At 54.7% G+C, this 16,593-nt stretch overlaps 1 protein-coding gene across 4 annotated transcripts; it reads right to left on the reverse strand.

The window, feature by feature from the left end:
• Window positions 1-1,175: 1,175 nt before the first annotated feature.
• On the reverse strand, window positions 1,176-8,175 carry LOC116539211 (ficolin-2-like). Of its 4 annotated transcripts, none has more exons than XM_032261941.1 (8): window positions 8,013-8,175; window positions 6,295-6,408; window positions 5,557-5,610; window positions 4,298-4,330; window positions 3,679-3,806; window positions 3,120-3,249; window positions 2,455-2,589; window positions 1,176-1,893 (listed from the first exon to the last, which is right to left on the reverse strand). In XM_032261941.1, the coding sequence occupies exons 1-8, from the start codon at window positions 8,077-8,079 to the stop codon at window positions 1,646-1,648; spliced, it is 909 nt and encodes a 302-aa protein (XP_032117832.1). In that variant the 5' UTR covers window positions 8,080-8,175; the 3' UTR covers window positions 1,176-1,645. The 4 variants fall into 4 exon arrangements, with proteins under 4 accessions (XP_032117832.1, XP_032117834.1, XP_032117833.1 ...); XM_032261943.1 differs by lacking the exon at window positions 8,013-8,175 and adding an exon at window positions 6,503-6,624 and having other exon boundaries at window positions 3,679-3,846; XM_032261942.1 differs by lacking the exon at window positions 4,298-4,330.
• Window positions 8,176-16,593: the final 8,418 nt, after the last annotated feature.

The following is a 16,593-nucleotide window of genomic DNA, read 5'->3' on the forward strand; positions in this document are numbered from 1 at the left end:
ACGGAGCTGCAGCCAGCAGAACTTGGGGGAAGCTGGCATCCAGTGTCCCATGGCGGGGTGGGGGTTTACCAGGTGCCACTAGCTACCTCCACATTAACTCCTTCAGCCCTGGATGCCCCTGGGGGAGAGGGACCCTGCGTGGCCCAGGGACTGTCCACAGGGGAGTCCCCAGAGCGCACAGGATGACCTGAGTCAGATCCGATTCGTCCTCCCAGGCACCTCCCGCAGCGGTCTGTCCCCCTCTGTAGGCTCTGGGTTACGCAGACATGGGAGCTCGGGAATAGCTCGTCTCCCACCTGAGAGCCGATGTTCCATCAGCGTGTAGGCACCCCCTGCACCAGGAGCAGCTGAGGGCAGGAGCCAAGGCTCCTCCACGCTCCCCACACCCTCTCCTGCAGGCCCAGCCCCTCGGAGGCCTCTGCTGGAGGCTTATGGGTCCCTGCGGGTCACGGGTTGGGAAGAGTCGTCTCCGAAGCAACCGCAGTGGGCCTGCCAGGATTTCCACCTGGAGAGTTGAGTCAAGCAGAGAAAAGGCAGAAGGAGGCCTCGGGGAGATTCACAGATGCAAAAGCAAAACCAGAGACCCAGAGAGGGCCCTGAATTCCAGAGCAGGGAAGGGAGGCTGCCGGGGGCTGAGCCCTTTCCAGGAGAGAGAGGACACTGGGGCGAGCCCTCCGTTGTCTGCGGGGTCTGGGCTCTGGGCAGCTGGTCCTGGGAGGGGCCTGCCGGGCTGACCAGAAGGAAAGCAGGTGTTGTCAGTCCTTATGCAACCCCCGTCTTGCAGGCTCAACCTTCTGGCTAATTTCCCTCTGCGGGGGGCTCAGATCCGTCTCACCCACGCCCCTTATTCTCATCTCTGCTTCATTCTTGATGCGGGATTCACGCGCACACAGTCACCTGTCCTACAATGCGTGAGGCTCTCGAGATTGAGTCCTGGGGGACCCTAGGAGGCAGGTGGCAGGAAGCCTGGGGACGAGTGGGCAGAGCAGGGGCCAGGCGGCTGGGGCCAGGCGGCTGCGGCCAGGCAGCTCTGAGTGCAGGGGTCACCGAACACGCTCCGTAAAGGGCTGATGGACACACAGTTGAGGAATTGCGACTCATAGGGTCTTTGTCCCAGCTATTCTGCCTGGCACTTGGAAACTGCAAGGGATGATACAAACCAACCAGAGCTAATATGGAAGCCATGGGCACGACTGTGCCAATAAAACTTTATTCACAAACAGGCTCGGTGGCCCTGCTTTGTCTTAGCCAGTGGGAAACACCCTCAGCCCTAGGTCATCTGACCTAGCCGTAGGGCCAGGTCACGGGGAGGCAAGGACGGGTGAGCAGCACAGGGGCGTGGCCAGTGGTTGGGCAGTGCAAACGGTCGTGGCATCCCACGACCCTCTGCAAGGCAAGCGAGCACTGACAGCTGCGGTGAGGGAGACATACTGGGGCTTTGCCTAGCCTTACAGACGGGAGGCAGGGGGCTTGATGAGGGTGCTGGGTGCAAAGCTCTGCAGGTCGTGACCACGAGGGACTGGTGGGAGCTCCCACTTCCCATGAGGATGGGGCCACCATCCCCACGCTGCCCTCCTCGTGAGGGCTGAGGAATGCGCTCCTCTAGCCAGGGTGCGTGCAGAGCCCCTCTGCTGCCAGCACCGGGCTAGGCGGGCCGAAGCTTCATCTCCGACACCCTGTAGCTGTAGTGGTACCCTTTCCCCGAATTCCAGTTCATGCCATTGGCAAAGCTGTCATGGGCCCCCCTGAGGTAGCGACCATTCAGGTTTGACAGGTGGCAGGTGAAGTACCACCAGGCTCCCTGGTACTGCACAGCACAGTTCTCAGCAGCTTGGTCGTTGTCTTGGTCTTTGGTGGAGAAGGAGTGGTTGTTGTGGTATGTCAGAGAATCACCTGCTCAGAGGGAAAAATAGGGCATTTTCCGTGAAGTGCCAGGGAGTCTGGATCCTAGGCCCAGTGCGGAGCTGCCACAGGGGCCCACACTGTGCACTGCACAACTCCAAGGGGCACCACCCAGTGAACGTGCGCTCTGCTCTGCTGGGACAGCAGCTTTGGCATCTCCTTGCCTCGTCTGCCCAGCTAGCTAACAGGTGTTCCTACACTTGGAGACCGCCTGGCTCTGGGTGGGGCAGCAGGGGGAGGCGTGCCAGGCGGCACAGAGCCTAGGGGTTCAGTCTCTGTAGAAATATCCTCATCATGTTTCCTGTTCTCCATCAGTAATGGTAGCAGATAATCAGAGACACTCTGTATTGTACTTTTACTACATGTAGATCATAATTTTCACAAGTGCAGTCAACTGCGAGTGAATTGATGGATGCACAGATTGTGGGTTGGACAGGTTAAGGCACCCCTCAGTGTTGCACAGCAGAGGCATAGCCAGAAGCTGAGCACACTCCCTCCACGTCCCCAATACCCTCAGAGGCCCAGGCCACGCGGCCCGGCACAGACACTCACCCGCACTGCCCTCCACAAAGGCCCCCAGGACCAGCCTGTACTTCTCCGCCTCGCCCGCCATCTGGAAGGATCTGTACGTGGCAAATTGGTGGTTGTCCTCAAAGTCCACCAGGTCTACGCGGAGCTCACTGGTTCCTGCAGGAAGAAGGTTTCAGGATCCCGGCAGAAGGGCCCTCTGCCTCCAGACGCGGGAGCTGGGGAACTGGGGCAGGGGCTGGAAGGAGGTCTGGGTTCCATGGAGGCAGGGCGTGGAGAGCACTGCGGCTTCCCCAGGGCCCGCGCGGCTCTGACCCGCTGGGGGTGCTGAGCCACAGGGTGAGACTCAACTCCCAAATCCTCGAGGCTTAGAGGCAGAATTGGGGTTGGGCCCTAACTCCACTACGGGGCAACTGGGTCCCTCCTTCCCACACTCAGGACCTAAGGTGCCGGTGGGGCCGAGACCAGAAGAGGCTTCAGCCCAGAGCTCCAACCCTCTCCCGTCCCGATGCCGCCAGAGCCAGCGGCAGGGGACACAGCCCTCGGGGGTCCCAGTGCCACCCTGCGTGTGCTCAGGGCCCAATGCCCTGTGGGCCAAGAGGCGCTTATGTTCCAGGCGGCCCAGGCCTAAGGGGCAAGGGCACCTCCATTCAGGGCCCCCGACCCCCGACCCCTGGCAGCGGCCCTACCCCGGGCGGTCAGGGCGTGGATGTTGTCATTCCCCAGCCAGAACTCCCCCAGCTGACTGCCAAAGCCCTGCTTGTACGCGGCCCAGTCCCGGTAGAAGTCCACGGAGCCGTCCATCCTCCGCTGGAAAACCTGTGGAGGAGCCGGGGGACGGAGCCGGGGGACGGAGCCGGGGGACGGAGCCGGGGGACGGAGCCAGGGGCCAGGCCGACGTCCCACAGCGCGGGGGACCCGCCCTCCAGAGGAGCAGCACGTGCAGATGGCAGAGCATCATGGCCGGGCCAGCAGCTCGCAGACCCCACGGGAAGATGAAGGAGGAAAGGGGGGCCCGGGAGGGGAGGCAGCAAGCCCCAGGCCGCACAGCAGGAAAACACCGGCCCCTCCCAGCCGCCCCCACGGCCTGGACTTTTACCCATGGGTCACCCCCCATCATCTCTGCCTGTCCCCGTCCAGGGAGATAGAGAACTCCAGAGTGTTCTCCCAGCAGGTGTGCAGCCTGGCCTCTGGGACTCCCAGGCTGGCCGCCCCTGCCCAGGGCCCCTCAGCTCCCCCCACACTCACGGTCCAGCCCCCTCCGTCCGTGTCCATGTCACACAACACGGTCAGGGGCCGGCAGTCGGGCAGGTAGATGGTGTGCCAGCCGCTCAGGAAGTGCCCCCGGTCCCGCAGGTCCTTGCAGGTGCGTGGGCCTGGGAAGGGAACCCGGGGAGTGGCTGCAGGACGGGAGCCCTGGGCAGGGCAGGGGCAGTGGGAGGGAGGCCCGGGAGGGAGAAGCAGGGCCACAGGCATCTGTGTGGACAGAGTGGGACTCCGAGGCCTGGACGGGGACATGACCCTCAGGGCCATGCAGCTGTGATGGCCACATCCAGTCTGCCTGACCATCCCCCCTCCCAGCGTCTCCCCACCTTCAGCCCCTGGGCACCCAGCCTTTGGGGTACACTCTTATTTTCTTTGGGGCATAAGACTATGAAGGCCATGCCCTGCTTCTTCTTAGGGCATCTGCCAGGGGACCTGGACCTGTGGTCCTGTGGATCTGGCCGGCGAAGAGGGAAGAAAAGGCAGAGGCCTCTGGGGCTGGGACTGCAGAGCGTCCCGATGCTCCTGGTGGGTGCAGGTCAGGGTGGGCTGGTGTGGGGTGCATGTGCAGGCAGGGCTGGAGGATCCGGGGCCTGCCACCCACCTGTGTTACACAGATTGGGTTCCTGCGGGTCTCCTGGAGACGGGGACAGACAGGCAAACACACACAGTTAGAGCTGGAAGTCAGATAACTTGTCCCCCGCACAGAGCAGAAGATGGTGGCGCTTGCCTCACTTTCCTGACATGAAGGTGGCCACTGCACCCCAGAAAAGCTGCTAGTGCCTGTGGCCATCTGGGGTGGCTGTGGCCCTTCTTGTCCCTGGAGGCAGCAGAGTCACTGGGCCTGAATTAATTGGCCCCTTCCTCCTGCCGCATATCCAAGCTAGAGGGAGCTTAGTGCTTCGGGGTCTCCCTGAACCCCTAAAGGCCCCAGAGTGGCCTGTGTTTGTAGATGTGGCATGAAGGGTGCGGTCAGGTGGGTTCTGGGCAACTAGGCGTTTATTTACATTTAGAGGCAAAGTATGATGGAGCCTCCAGCTGAGTGAGAGAAAGTGTTCCTCTCCCAGCGCGTCCAGCGCAGCTCAGAGCAGCTCGGGGTGGACAGAGCGGTGACAGGGGCTGCCCTCCCTGCAGCACGCTGCTCTGGTTTTCCTAAATGATCTGTACACACACGCATCAGACAGCCGTTGTAACGTATGTATTATACACATATAACAGGTAAATACCTAATATCTATATGTGTAGGATGTACGGGTTTCTAGTGTAATGTGTCTGTTGTAAGTTCACACAGTCTCTGTGATCAGACTTGTCATTAGTGCTCCCTGCCCACTCGGGCCAACCTAGGTTTTTAAACAGTGCCCCAAAAGGATTCCTGCAGGGGCCAGAAGACACGAGGTGACAGGACAGGGGGGATGGCAGATGAGATGGGGTGAGAGGGGCTAGGAGAGGTGAGCAGACGACCCTGTCCCACCCACCCCAGCAGACACTGACCTTGGAGGGGGAGGGCTTGGTCTCAGGCCTACCCACAGGTGGATGCCCAGGCTCTGAGAATCCCCACCATTGAGACCGTTCCCCTGGCTGAGAACCCCTCCCGCACACTAAGGCCTCTGCCCCTGAGAACCCCCTCGCCCACACTCAGACCCCTCCCCCTGACTGAGAGCTCCTCCCCCACACTGGGACCCCTGCCCCTGAGAGCCCCTCCCCCACACTGGGACCCCTGCCCCTGAGAGCCCCTCCCCCACGCTGGGCAGGTGTGAGCTCTGGCGAGGACAGTGTGGCAGCCCCAGAGGCCCCATCCACGTTCCTCTGCAGCCGGGTCTGAAAGGGCCTCACAGTCCCTCCTCACTCTGGTCCCCTCCTTACCCTTGAGCCCTGGTGGTCCTGCCTTCCCAGGGGCTCCAGGGGGGCCGCGTTCTCCTGCAAATTCCAAAGACACCGCCTTAAACAGAGCTCCCTGCTCAGGACCCAAAGAACCCACCCTGGAGCTGGCGGCTGTGACTTCCAGTCATGACCAGGATCCTGTTTGCGCTTCGAGGTGACTGTGGCCCCACCTGAGTGTGCCTGTCCTGTACCAGAAGGTTCTAGACCCAGGACCCAGGCCTCACAGGCTCTCCTATCTACTCAGAGGCAGGGAGCTGGAAAGTCAGAGCCCTTCCCAGAGCCTGTGGGTGCAGTCCCGGCTCTTCCCCTGCCAGGCGTGAGAACCTGACAATTGTCCTCACTTCCTGAGCTGCAGATTCCTCCTGTGAAGCTGGTCCCTGGGAGACTTTTAGCTCCACAGCCCAAGTGAGAATAGGGACTGGGAATCAGAGTCCTGCTGGTGGCCACACAGCGACGGTAGGTCAGGACTGAAACCAGGTTTGCTGCCAAAACACCCACTGGGCCCTCACTAGGTCATTAAAAGATGAGGACCCGGCTAAGGCATTTCAGAACGCTGTTGGGCCCTGGGAGTCGGCTCCGTCCCTGCCTCTAGCAGGGTCCGACCCAGGCTCTCGATCTAGGAACCACGGTGGGGGCGTTGCCCAGCTCAGCATCTAGTTTCAAAAACAGCAAGAGCCAGTGCCCCCGGGATGCCCAGCCTCCCCACTGGCCCGCACTTACCTCTCTGTCCATTGGCGCCTGCCTCTCCCTTTGGCCCTGGGGCCCCCGGCAGCCCCGGGCAGCCTCGGAGAATGGTGAGCTTGTCGGAGCCCTCCACGCCCACCACCTTCACCTCTGCAGAGAAACACAGGTGGGCACTCAGTGCCTGGCCCAACAGCGCCTGGGAAGTGAGGTTTTCTGCTCTGCTGGGGCCTTGGTCTGTCCTCACCCCTCGGGCACTGGCGAGGAAGGGAGGTGAAGGGGGGCAGAGCCCTGGCGTTGGAGGCCACCCCGACCTAGGGGAGTCTCCTCTCCTCAGTGCTGTGTGCCCTGGGGAAACTCACTGCACTCGGAGCTTTGCCCTCTGGGCTGCCAAGGGCGGATAATAACAAGGTTGTGGCCAGGGCGGGATTAGAGAATGCACATTTTAAATCTCTTACAGTGATTTATGGCACTTAGAAAGAGCTGCATAAACAGTGGGCACTTCCAGTAACTAGTGACAATAAATATTTCTAAGAAAATGGGGGGATTGGGGCTGACATAGCGTTTTTCCTCCCAGACCCCTGGAAGGTGGCTGTGGAATTCTGGGCTGGAAGGGGCCTTCTTGGTCCCGTGGAGAGGGGCCGTGTGGGGTCCAAGGACACAGAGCCGGGGCGGCACAGCTGGAGCCAAACTGAGGCTGTTGACTTCTTTGAAAGAACATTTTTGTTGTTGTTGATTACAAATCGACAGGCCCTCCTAGGGCCCTCTTAGAGGCGGTGTTCTGAAGCAGCGCCCTCACCCCCGGCTCACTGGTCAGAGCACGTGTAGACCACTTCTTTTATTGGCTTATTTTTTTCTCCTTAAAAAAGAATACTTAATAATGTTAGATAATCTACAAAATAAGACATGCTGGGGGAGAAATTAACTCGCCCATAACATAACCAGCGCAGGGGCTGTGCTGTGTGTTTCTTCCTAGCCCCACCGGGGGCCCTTCCCCGCAGAACCCATCATTGCCCCGGTACCTTGGTCCACTAGGAGCAGGCTCAGGCCATGGTGCCCACTACGGCTTGTGGAAGCCATCCTGGTTCTGAGCCCAGAGCAATGTCCTCCAGCATGGTCACGATGCAGGGGGGCCAGAGCCTCCCCCAGAAGATGGAGCCATGGGTGGAGCTGCCGGGAGTCACCTGAGTGCCCCAGGAGCCCAGGGAAGGAGGTCTGGAGCCCTGGGGTCATATCGCCCTCACTGGACCACATCAGGGACACAGCGGGAACCTCCTGTCCCGAGTGCCAGGTGCATTCCCGGCCGAATTCCCCACAGAGCTGGGACTTGACCCTGCCGACCACATTCAGCTGGGAGGTCTCCCGGTGACGGTGACCACGGCACAGACTCTGACTAGGCCCATCCCCGGCCAACGTCCTGCATGCCCACTGCCTCCTCACAGGCCATGGGACTCTCACGACGGCCCTTCCGTGGAGGAGGACTCAGCCCTGGGAAAGGGCTGCTGGGCGGGACACCCGTGGGCTGGGTGCTCTGGGTTGAGGACCCGGCTCCTGTGTTAAGCTGCGTCTGTGTCTCTGAACCTCTGTCTCCTCTTCAAAGTGTGAAGCTTAAAAGAGCTTTTGAGATGATAAGGCAGGAACCTTCCCAAAGGGCCGGGTACCAGGCCTGGCGCCCCGTGAGTGGTCAGCAAGTGGCTGCTGTCAGCTTCCCGGAGCCTGATGGCTCTAAAGTCCTACTCCCCTGGGGGCTGACTCACCTGGACAGGTGTCATCAGTCAAGGCCATGGTGCACAGGAGGGAGAGGACCAGGAGACCGGGTCCCATGGCCCTGGCAGCTCAGCTCAGCCCTGGGGCCCTGGTCTTTGCCACTGAAGGAACTCCGTGGCTCTCACAGCGCTGCGGCCACCCACTGTAACCTCTGTCTCTATTTCCCAACCCCACTGGGGATGGCCACTCCCTCCCAATGGCTAGGTGGCCCCAACTGGCAGTGGAGACCGCCCCGGGGCCATTGTCTTCCACAGGCCTCACCGGCTTCCCGCTTAACGAGCCTGGCTTCCCCTTTAACAAGCCTGGCTTCCCCTGGCGGGGACACTGCCTGGCAGAGGCTCCCTGAGGCCCACGTGGGAAGCGCCCGCCCATTTGTGTCTTTAGAGAAAGCCCGGCGGGGACACTGCCTGAGGCCCGCGCCAGGCAGAAGGGCTTGTGGAACCCAGTCCTGGAGGAATTCACTTGCAGAGAATCTGCTCTAAGTCCACAGAAATTTAGGAACGTCCACGGGCGTCTGAGGTGGTTCCCAGGGGAGGGAGAGGGAAGCAGGATGGTCACTAGGGGTCTCCCTGGCCATCTTGCAGGGAGTCAATTCCAACCTTAGAGGACACTGGCTGGCGAAGGTGGTGTGGGCAGACCAGGAGCCTTCCCAAGGAACTGGACCAGGGGCCCGTCCAAGCCAGTTCCCCACAGACATGTGGCGGTGACTGGGACAGCAGCAGCTGCAGGTGGGGGCAGGGATGGGGAAGGGTGGCGTGAAAGTGCTGGCGGGGAACATTGGACACCTGCCCCCTGAACCAGGGAGCAGGCAGATTGGCCCCAGCTTCAAAGCCTGACCCGCACCTCTTAGAGAAGAGCAAAATCCCGAAGCAAATGCTGGCCTCGGGTTCAGTCCCATTAGGGAGAGGTGGCAGGCTGTGGTCCCAACTGCACCGCCAGCGTCCCTGCGCAGGGGTCAAAAGGGCTAGAATCACGACCCCAGTGGAAAGAGCCTTGTGAGGCTCAAGCCTTCATGGCAGACCAGCTCCACGTCCCTGGCATCATACGGGCCTGAGGACACAAAGCCATTCGAAGACCACGGCTTTGACCACGCCAGACCCAGTGTGAGCAGAACATGGCTGGGAAGGAGGGGCAGGCTCCCAGGGGTGTGTGGAAATGGAACCCAGAGATGTGGTCTCCCTCCTGGCACCTTCTCTCCTTGCCCAAGTGCCACGGGCAAGACTCACACGGAAGCAATGAGCCCCTCAGAGCTGGTCGCTCAAAGCCCATGGCAGCCTGCCCGGATTCCCTGGGCCTCTGTCACCTGGGCTCCCCGAGTGCTGACTGCCTCCTGAGTAGGCGTCTGTTTCTTCTAAAGTCTAGACAGGATCGAGAAATTGAAACTCATAGTACGAATATTTTAGCATAAAGTAATCTCTGTCCATTTGGTATTTTGAGTATTGGAGAATTTGGCCTATGTCAGTGACACCTTGATAATCCAATTGAAAATGTGAACTCGAGGAATTGAACGAGTTAGTGATTTTATGTGGAAATCTGTGGTGTGTGCACAGTTTTAGAACGTTTAAGAGACCTCCCCTAGGTTCATCACAGCTGTATGTTTAAATTATTAGATATTGAAAATTAGTTTATATTCCGAGGTTTTGCTAAAGGTGGAACACTGAAATACTAAAATATAAATTTAAATATATTAATTTTGGAAGTGCAATTAAAATGCTTAAAGCTATTAAATTAACTAAGTCAGCAATGGACCCAGAATTATTCACAGGCCCCATAAAGGAAGTTACTAACCTTTGCCTGTTACAGGTAGAACAAGGTTTAAATTAGCTAGATTTAAAGGCTCAAGGAAGCACTGGATTTTTGAAATTGTTATTTTAATACATTGAACAAGTTACATTTGAATTGATCTTTTTTAAAAACAAGATCACAAGGGTGATCTTCTCTGTGGGAGAAATAAAAGTAGCAATAAAGCACCATGGAGGGAAGCACCCACATCACCAGGACCAGGAAGAGGGCGGCTGCTGGGCCTCTGAGGGCATTTTTGCTAAGGATGAGGAAACAGGGGCCACAGAGCTCCCTGTGTGTCTACAGAGGCTCCTGCCCCACCCCTGCCTCCCTCCGCCCGCCTCCACGCCCCATGTCCTTACTGGCAGCATTCCCCGTGCCAGCACACAGGGATTTGGCTTCAAACTGTTCTGGCCCCATGTTGGAAATAGATGCTCAGTGCTGCAAAGAAAAATCAACACTGAGAAAAAGGATTTTTCAGCAGTGAAATTGTTCCTTCCTGGACTACAGGAATGGTTCCCTCACTAGCCATCATGCCATGAGAGTACAATGAACAAAGGAAAACAGACACATTTATCCCTTACGCCTTTGGGGTCGTCCTCACTGCTGTGTCTGATCTCCGTGGCTGGAGCCGGACCTCACAATCTAAACTAAAACCCGATTGGGTAATGATTTAAAACTTTTCTAAACAGGTAAAAGCCATGGAGAGCTGGGACCTGCCTGTGAGCACGTCCAGCACAGGTATCTCGGTTAATGTACAAGGACACAGAATGTACTACGTGCCTGTAAGTATGGGGTGTCTCACAGCTACAGGATAGGGCTTCACAGAGTTATTAGCACACTTATTCTTCAATAAGAAAGGAAATTTTATAAAGGAACTTTTCTATTTCCCACACTCACAAATATGAGAGAAAAAGGGCTTGTGTTTAATAAACACCTACTACATGCCAGGGACTGATGTATGCCCTGTGGTGCAGGACGGAGCAGAAAGATCAGTCCCTGTGTTCTTGAAGCCTGTTCAATTGAGGACAAATGGAAAATAAACAAGTAGAGAAATAAATGTTTAATTATAATATCAGATCATATAACTCGAGGAAGCAGTGTGGGCTGCAAAGTAAATATGAGTAGAGAGTATTATTAATGAAAAAGACACCGCCTGCCATCACAGTGGCTACACACACACACGCGCCCCCACACATGCACACACACACATGCATGCACCCACACACCCCACATACACATGCACACACATGCATGCACACCCAAACCCACACATGCACACACATGCATACATGCATGCACACACGCACACACATACAACACACACTTGTACACGTATGTGCACACACATGCATGCACCCACACATGTATGCACACACACGCACACACCCCCACATACACATGCACACACATACACACATGCATGCACACCCACACCCACACATGCACGCACACACATGCACACGTATGCAACACATATGACACATGCACACATGCGTACACATATGTGCACACACACATACACACACACTCACGTTTATTTCCTCTTGTCGTAAAAGTATAGGATGAGTGCTCCAGCCAGGCACCTCTCCTTCCACAGTGATTCCAGGTCCCCAGCTACTTCTAGTATGTGGCTCTTCCACCTTCCATAAGTGGCCCTGTCCTGAGGATAGTCTCCATTCCAGCCACTTGGAATTGGAAGAGAGCATGGAGGATCCTGTGGCAGGGGCTTCTGGTGACTCTCTGGGGCCCAATGGTGACGATGCGCCTCCCTTCCACCCATCACCCCTTGGCCTGACCTGTACCACAGTTGGGTGACTGCAAGGAACACTAGGGAATGCAGCCTGTTTGTGTGACTGGGAACAGGAAACAGGGGTTGCCGAGCACACAGGAAAATGAGCTGAGGCTGTCCAGAGGAAGTGTTTCAAGGCTGCTATTTGCGTGGCGTGTGTTTTTCTATTCATTTGCTCTCATCCTGTTTGTCTCTGCAAACGCCTTTCTTGTAAACAGCATACCACTGGATCCTGCTTAAAAAAAAATCCACCCTGACAATCTGTGCCTTCTGAGTGCTTAGTTGATTTACATTTGATGTAATCACCAACGTGGTTCTGTTAGGCCTGCCATCTTGCTACTTCTATTAGATCCTGCCTTTATTCTCTCTCACCTGCCTTGCCTTGGGCTGCTCAAGCATTTTTTAGTACTTCATTCTCTCTCCTCTGCTGGCTTTTTATTTATTTATTTATATTTATTTATTTTGAGATGGAGTCTTGCTCTGTCACCCAGGCTGGAGTGCCGTGGTGCCATCTTGGCTCACTGCAACCTCTGTCTCACTGGTTTAAGTGATTCTCATGCCTCAGCCTCCCAAATAGCTGGGACTACAGGCACAGCCACCACGCCTACATTTTTGAAATTTTAGTAGAGATGAGGTTTCACCATGTTGGCCAGGATGGTTTAGAACTCCTGACCTTCAAGTGATCCACTCACCTCGGCCTCCCAAAGTGCTGAGATTGCTGGTGTGAGCCACCGCACCATTTAAGGGAAAATCTTGAAAGCAACCAGAGGAAAAGAAAAAAGAAAAAATTAATCAAAAGGGTAAATGACTTCTCATCATAAAAGGAGAAGATCATGAAAGAACATTTCTAAGGTGCTGCAAGACAAAAATTCTTAACTTAGAATCATAACGAGATGATTCAAAAATGAAGGTGAAGTCAGATTTTTTTCAGTTAAGTGAAAGCTGAGAGAATTTGTTGCCAGCAGATCCATGTCCCCAGCAATGCTGAAGGGAGGTCTGCAGCTAGGGGAGGTGTTACCAGATGGAAACATGGATCCGTGGGGAAGGTGGAAGAGCCGTGGAAGTGCGAAATCTGAGTGAGACTCTGTCTCAAAAAAAAAAATTTTTTCCCCTGACCTTTTGTTTTTGGCAGTATGCCTTCGTGTGAGCTTCTTTGTTTCTCCTGCTAGGGTTTCATTGAGATCTTAGATATACAGGTTCATGCTCTGGATCAGATTTAGAAACTTTTGGCCAGTATTTTTGGCCACCTTCCAGTGGCTTCTTGGCAGCAGGTTTATTGGCGTCTCACCCATGCATGCTGACATCAGGAGGCAGGGCGTCAGAGAGCAGCAGAGGAGGACAGGACTGGTGTGAACCAGCGTGGAAGCCACTGACTGTACAGGTGGGTCCACTTCTGCACCACATGGGGTGTCAGTGAGCAGGGTGACTGTCGCCCACTCTCCCTCACGTCCTCACTATTTCTCTAGACTGCTGAAGCCATCTCTGTGCCTCCCATGCCCACCTTCCACACCGAATGCCAGGAGCACATTTTTAAAGCCAAGCTATGGTTACATCTGTCTCCTGTCCTCAAATCCTTGAAATCTTCTTCTGCCCCCTCTTCCCTCTCTCTCCTTCTGGAATGCCATTGCATGCTTTCAGCTTGCTCACTACCTTTCCATTGAAAATCGAGGCTACGTGCACTTGTTCTAGAAACTTCGTTTTCCATGCCTCAACTTTGGTATCTACCAACACTTTTATGTATTCCCTGATCCTTCCTTACATTTCCCATCTAATAAATGTTTAATTTTACATATTTCTACTTTTGATATTTATACTTTGCTTGTCATTAGATTTCCATATCTTTTTTTGAAATCCTTCATTTCCCCACCCACTACATCTAAGTTTTCTTGCTTATAAATTAACATATTTATTCTACCTAAATAAGTTGCTTGCAAATTTCAGCCTCCGAGCACTCATTCATTTGTTTCTATTGACTTTTTCCTTTTGATTATGTATTACACTTTCCTTCTTCACTTGCATGTCTAGTAAGTTTTGGTTTTGTGCAAAGCATTGTGAATGCTACATTATAAAACACGGAATTCTGTGCCCTCTCTCAGAAAAAGCTGAGCTTTGTGCCAGCAGGCAGGCAAGTTGCTGGAAGATCACTTTTGATTCTGTGGGTGCTTAGTTTTAGACTCTGTTAGAATGGGTCTATGCTGTCCTTAGTCCCGAGGTAAAAGCTTTAGTTCTGGAATATGGTGCTTATGTAGTACTTAAGCACTGGGTCTCCATGGAAAGCCTGGTTTGCCAAATTCATTCCAAGTGTGGGGCTTGAACTCAAATTGTCTCCCCAACACTGGGGAGCTGCTGGAATCTCTCTCAGCTGTGTCAGCCTTCCAGTGGCTTCTCCCCAGCAGGTTCATTGGAGTCTCACCCCGGCATGTTGCCTTCAGGAGGCAGGCAAGGATACAAAAGCCTTCAGTCAGCAGGTGCTGGGGCTTCCCCACATGGCTCCCCCTTTTTCAGGATTTCTCACCCCAGTCCCAGCCACGCCGGTAGGCTCCATCTCTCTCATCAAGTCTTCAGCCTCATAAGACAGCTGCCTTCTGCTTGGCCAGTGTCCCTTGCATTCTGTGGACTCGGAAGGGCCCAGGGGAGGAAGTCAGGGTGCTCGGCTCTCACGCAATGTGGCTCCTATTTCCCGTGGCTTCCCTCACATCCGGATTCTGCCTGCTTTTAGTTACTCTGCATCGCCTTCCAATAGTTGTATTTTCATAGGTTTTCTGGAGTATTTTTGTTCACAGGAGAGTTCATCTAATGTAAGCTGTTTCTCAACTGTCAGATGCTTGAAGTCTGAAGGGTGAGTTTTTTTTAACTTTTAGTTCCACAAAGCCTCTCTGAAGAGGTGACATTTGAATCAAGAACCGAAAAACATGAGTCAGATATACAATATTTGGGGTAAAGTCTTACGGAAAAAGGAAAAAGTCTTGTCGGATCTGAGAAACAGTAAGGAGGCCAGGGTAGCAGCAGAGGAGGACAGGACTGGTGGCAGCCAGCATGGAAGCCACTGACTATACAGGTGGCCTGGGGTCTATTCCTGCACTGTTATAGGTAAAATTTTTGATGCCACGAAAGTAGCTCTTGAATATAAATTTCCTCAGCAAGGTGATTTACTTCTCTAGAAGGGTGTGGCTCACAGGTGGAGCAATGGCGAGTGAACACCTGGACAGGGGAGGGAAAGGGACACTTATGCCTCATGGGGGTCGCCCCTACGGCTGTGTCATTCCCCTATTGGCTAGGGTTGGACCGCACAGCCTAGTCTAATTCCAACTGGCTATTTTAAAGGGAGCAGGAGTGGCGGGGTGGGCATTTTGGCGGGAAGGATGGTTAAGGGCAGGTCAGAGCAGGTAGCCAGGGGTCAAAGCAGGTGGCTGGAGCAGGTGACCAGGATGAGTCAGGATGGGGCAGGGGACCGGGGAACAGATGTGAACTACTGACTAGAACTGGTGGAAAATGTTGTTTACAGAAACAACAAGGAAGCTAAACTTTAAAATGGAGGACAAAGAACTGAACATACTGACATACCGATTCTTTGAAGGGAAACCTGGGGTTCACTCTATCTAACAGCACCAAGTGGGGTGTCAGTGAGCATGGCGACGGTCGCCCACTCTTTCCCTCACGTCCTTACTATTTCTCTGGACTGTGGCGCCATCTCTGCCTCCCATGCCCACCTGCCACACCAACACCAGCTGCACATTTTTAAAGCCAAGCTATGATTACATCCGTGTCCTGTCCTCACATCCTGCCACTGGATGTCTGTCCATTGCTCCTGAACACAGGGTAAGCCTAATAAAGGGTTCAAAGCCACTATCCATATTCCGGGCGCGCCGGATTTCCTGCATTGTCTGTCATTATTCATCTACCCTCTGGCAAACCGGGAATGTTGTTGTTATCTACACACAATGCACTTACATGTCTTCCTCCAGGACATTTCTGAAGATGCTGTCTCAGCTGTGAATTCCTCTCCCTCGTTCATCTCTGAATCACTTCTTGTCTAGGCATTTCATTCTTCTTTCTTCTGAGCAGCAATCATGCTCTTCTCCCAGAGGAAAATTAGATGCCAACTGGGGCAGAACAAACCAGTACGTGAGACCCCAGTCTCCTCTATCCATGCCTAGGTCCAGCAGGGTCTCATGCAGGAGAGAAACAACACCTTCCTCCCCTGACGAATGATTAAGAGGGTGAGATTGGCTCTCAGTGCCACGTGGCAGCATGCCCTTGGCCTCCATCCGTTAGACGAGCCCTCCCACGCTTTCTCTTCTTTCTCAGGATCTGTTCTTCTGTACCAAAATTCCACTCTAAATAAAAGTTGTCAGATTGATTTCTACTGAAGAATCAGAACCTTGCTAGAGAGGTTTATAAGAAAAATATCTGGCCGGGCACAGTGGCTCATGCCTGTAATCCCAGCACTTTGGGAGGCTGAGGTGGGCAGATCACAAGGTCAGGAGTTCGAGACCAGCCTGGTCAACATGATGAAACCCCATCTCTACTAAAAGTATAAAAATTAGCCAGGTGTGGTGGCAGGTGCCTGTCATCCCAGCTACTTGGGAGGCTGTGGCAGGATAATCTCTTGAATCAGAAGGCGGAGGTTGCAGTGAGCCAAGATCACACCAGCCTGGGCAAAAGAGCAAAACTCCATCTTAAAAAAAAAAAAAGCCGGGTGCGGTGGCTCACGCCTGTGGTCCCAGCACTTTGGGAGGCTGAGGCGGGCATATCACCTGAGGTTGGGAGCTGGAGACTAGCCTGGCCAACATGGCGAAATCCTGTCTCTACTAGAAATACAAAAACTGGCCAGGCATGGTGATGGGCACCTGTAGGTCCAGCCACTGGGGAGGCTGAGGCGAGAGAATCACTTGAACCTGGGAGGCGGAGTTGTAGTGAGCTGAGGTCATGCAGTCGCATACCAATGTGGGGGGGCAGAAAGAGACTGCGAGACTCTGTCTCTGAGAGGAGGAGGG

The sequence above is a fragment of the Sapajus apella genome, unplaced genomic scaffold (genome assembly GCF_009761245.1).
Source record: "Sapajus apella isolate SASKATOON/1434 unplaced genomic scaffold, GSC_monkey_1.0 scaffold126, whole genome shotgun sequence".
In the NCBI taxonomy this organism is placed as follows: Eukaryota; Metazoa; Chordata; class Mammalia; order Primates; family Cebidae; genus Sapajus; species Sapajus apella.

Coding starts and splice junctions, on each gene's coding strand:
- LOC116539211 (XM_032261941.1), bottom strand. CDS start 8,079: ATGGGACCCGGTCTCCTGGTCCTCTCCCTCCTGTGCACCATGGCCTTG. Junction 3,807..4,297: donor ACCCAATCTGTGTAACACAG/GTGGGTGGCAGG, acceptor TTCCCTTCCCAG/GCCCACGCACCTGCAAGGAC. Junction 2,590..3,119: donor CCACGCCCTGACCGCCCGGG/GTAGGGCCGCTG, acceptor TTCTTCCTGCAG/GAACCAGTGAGCTCCGCGTA.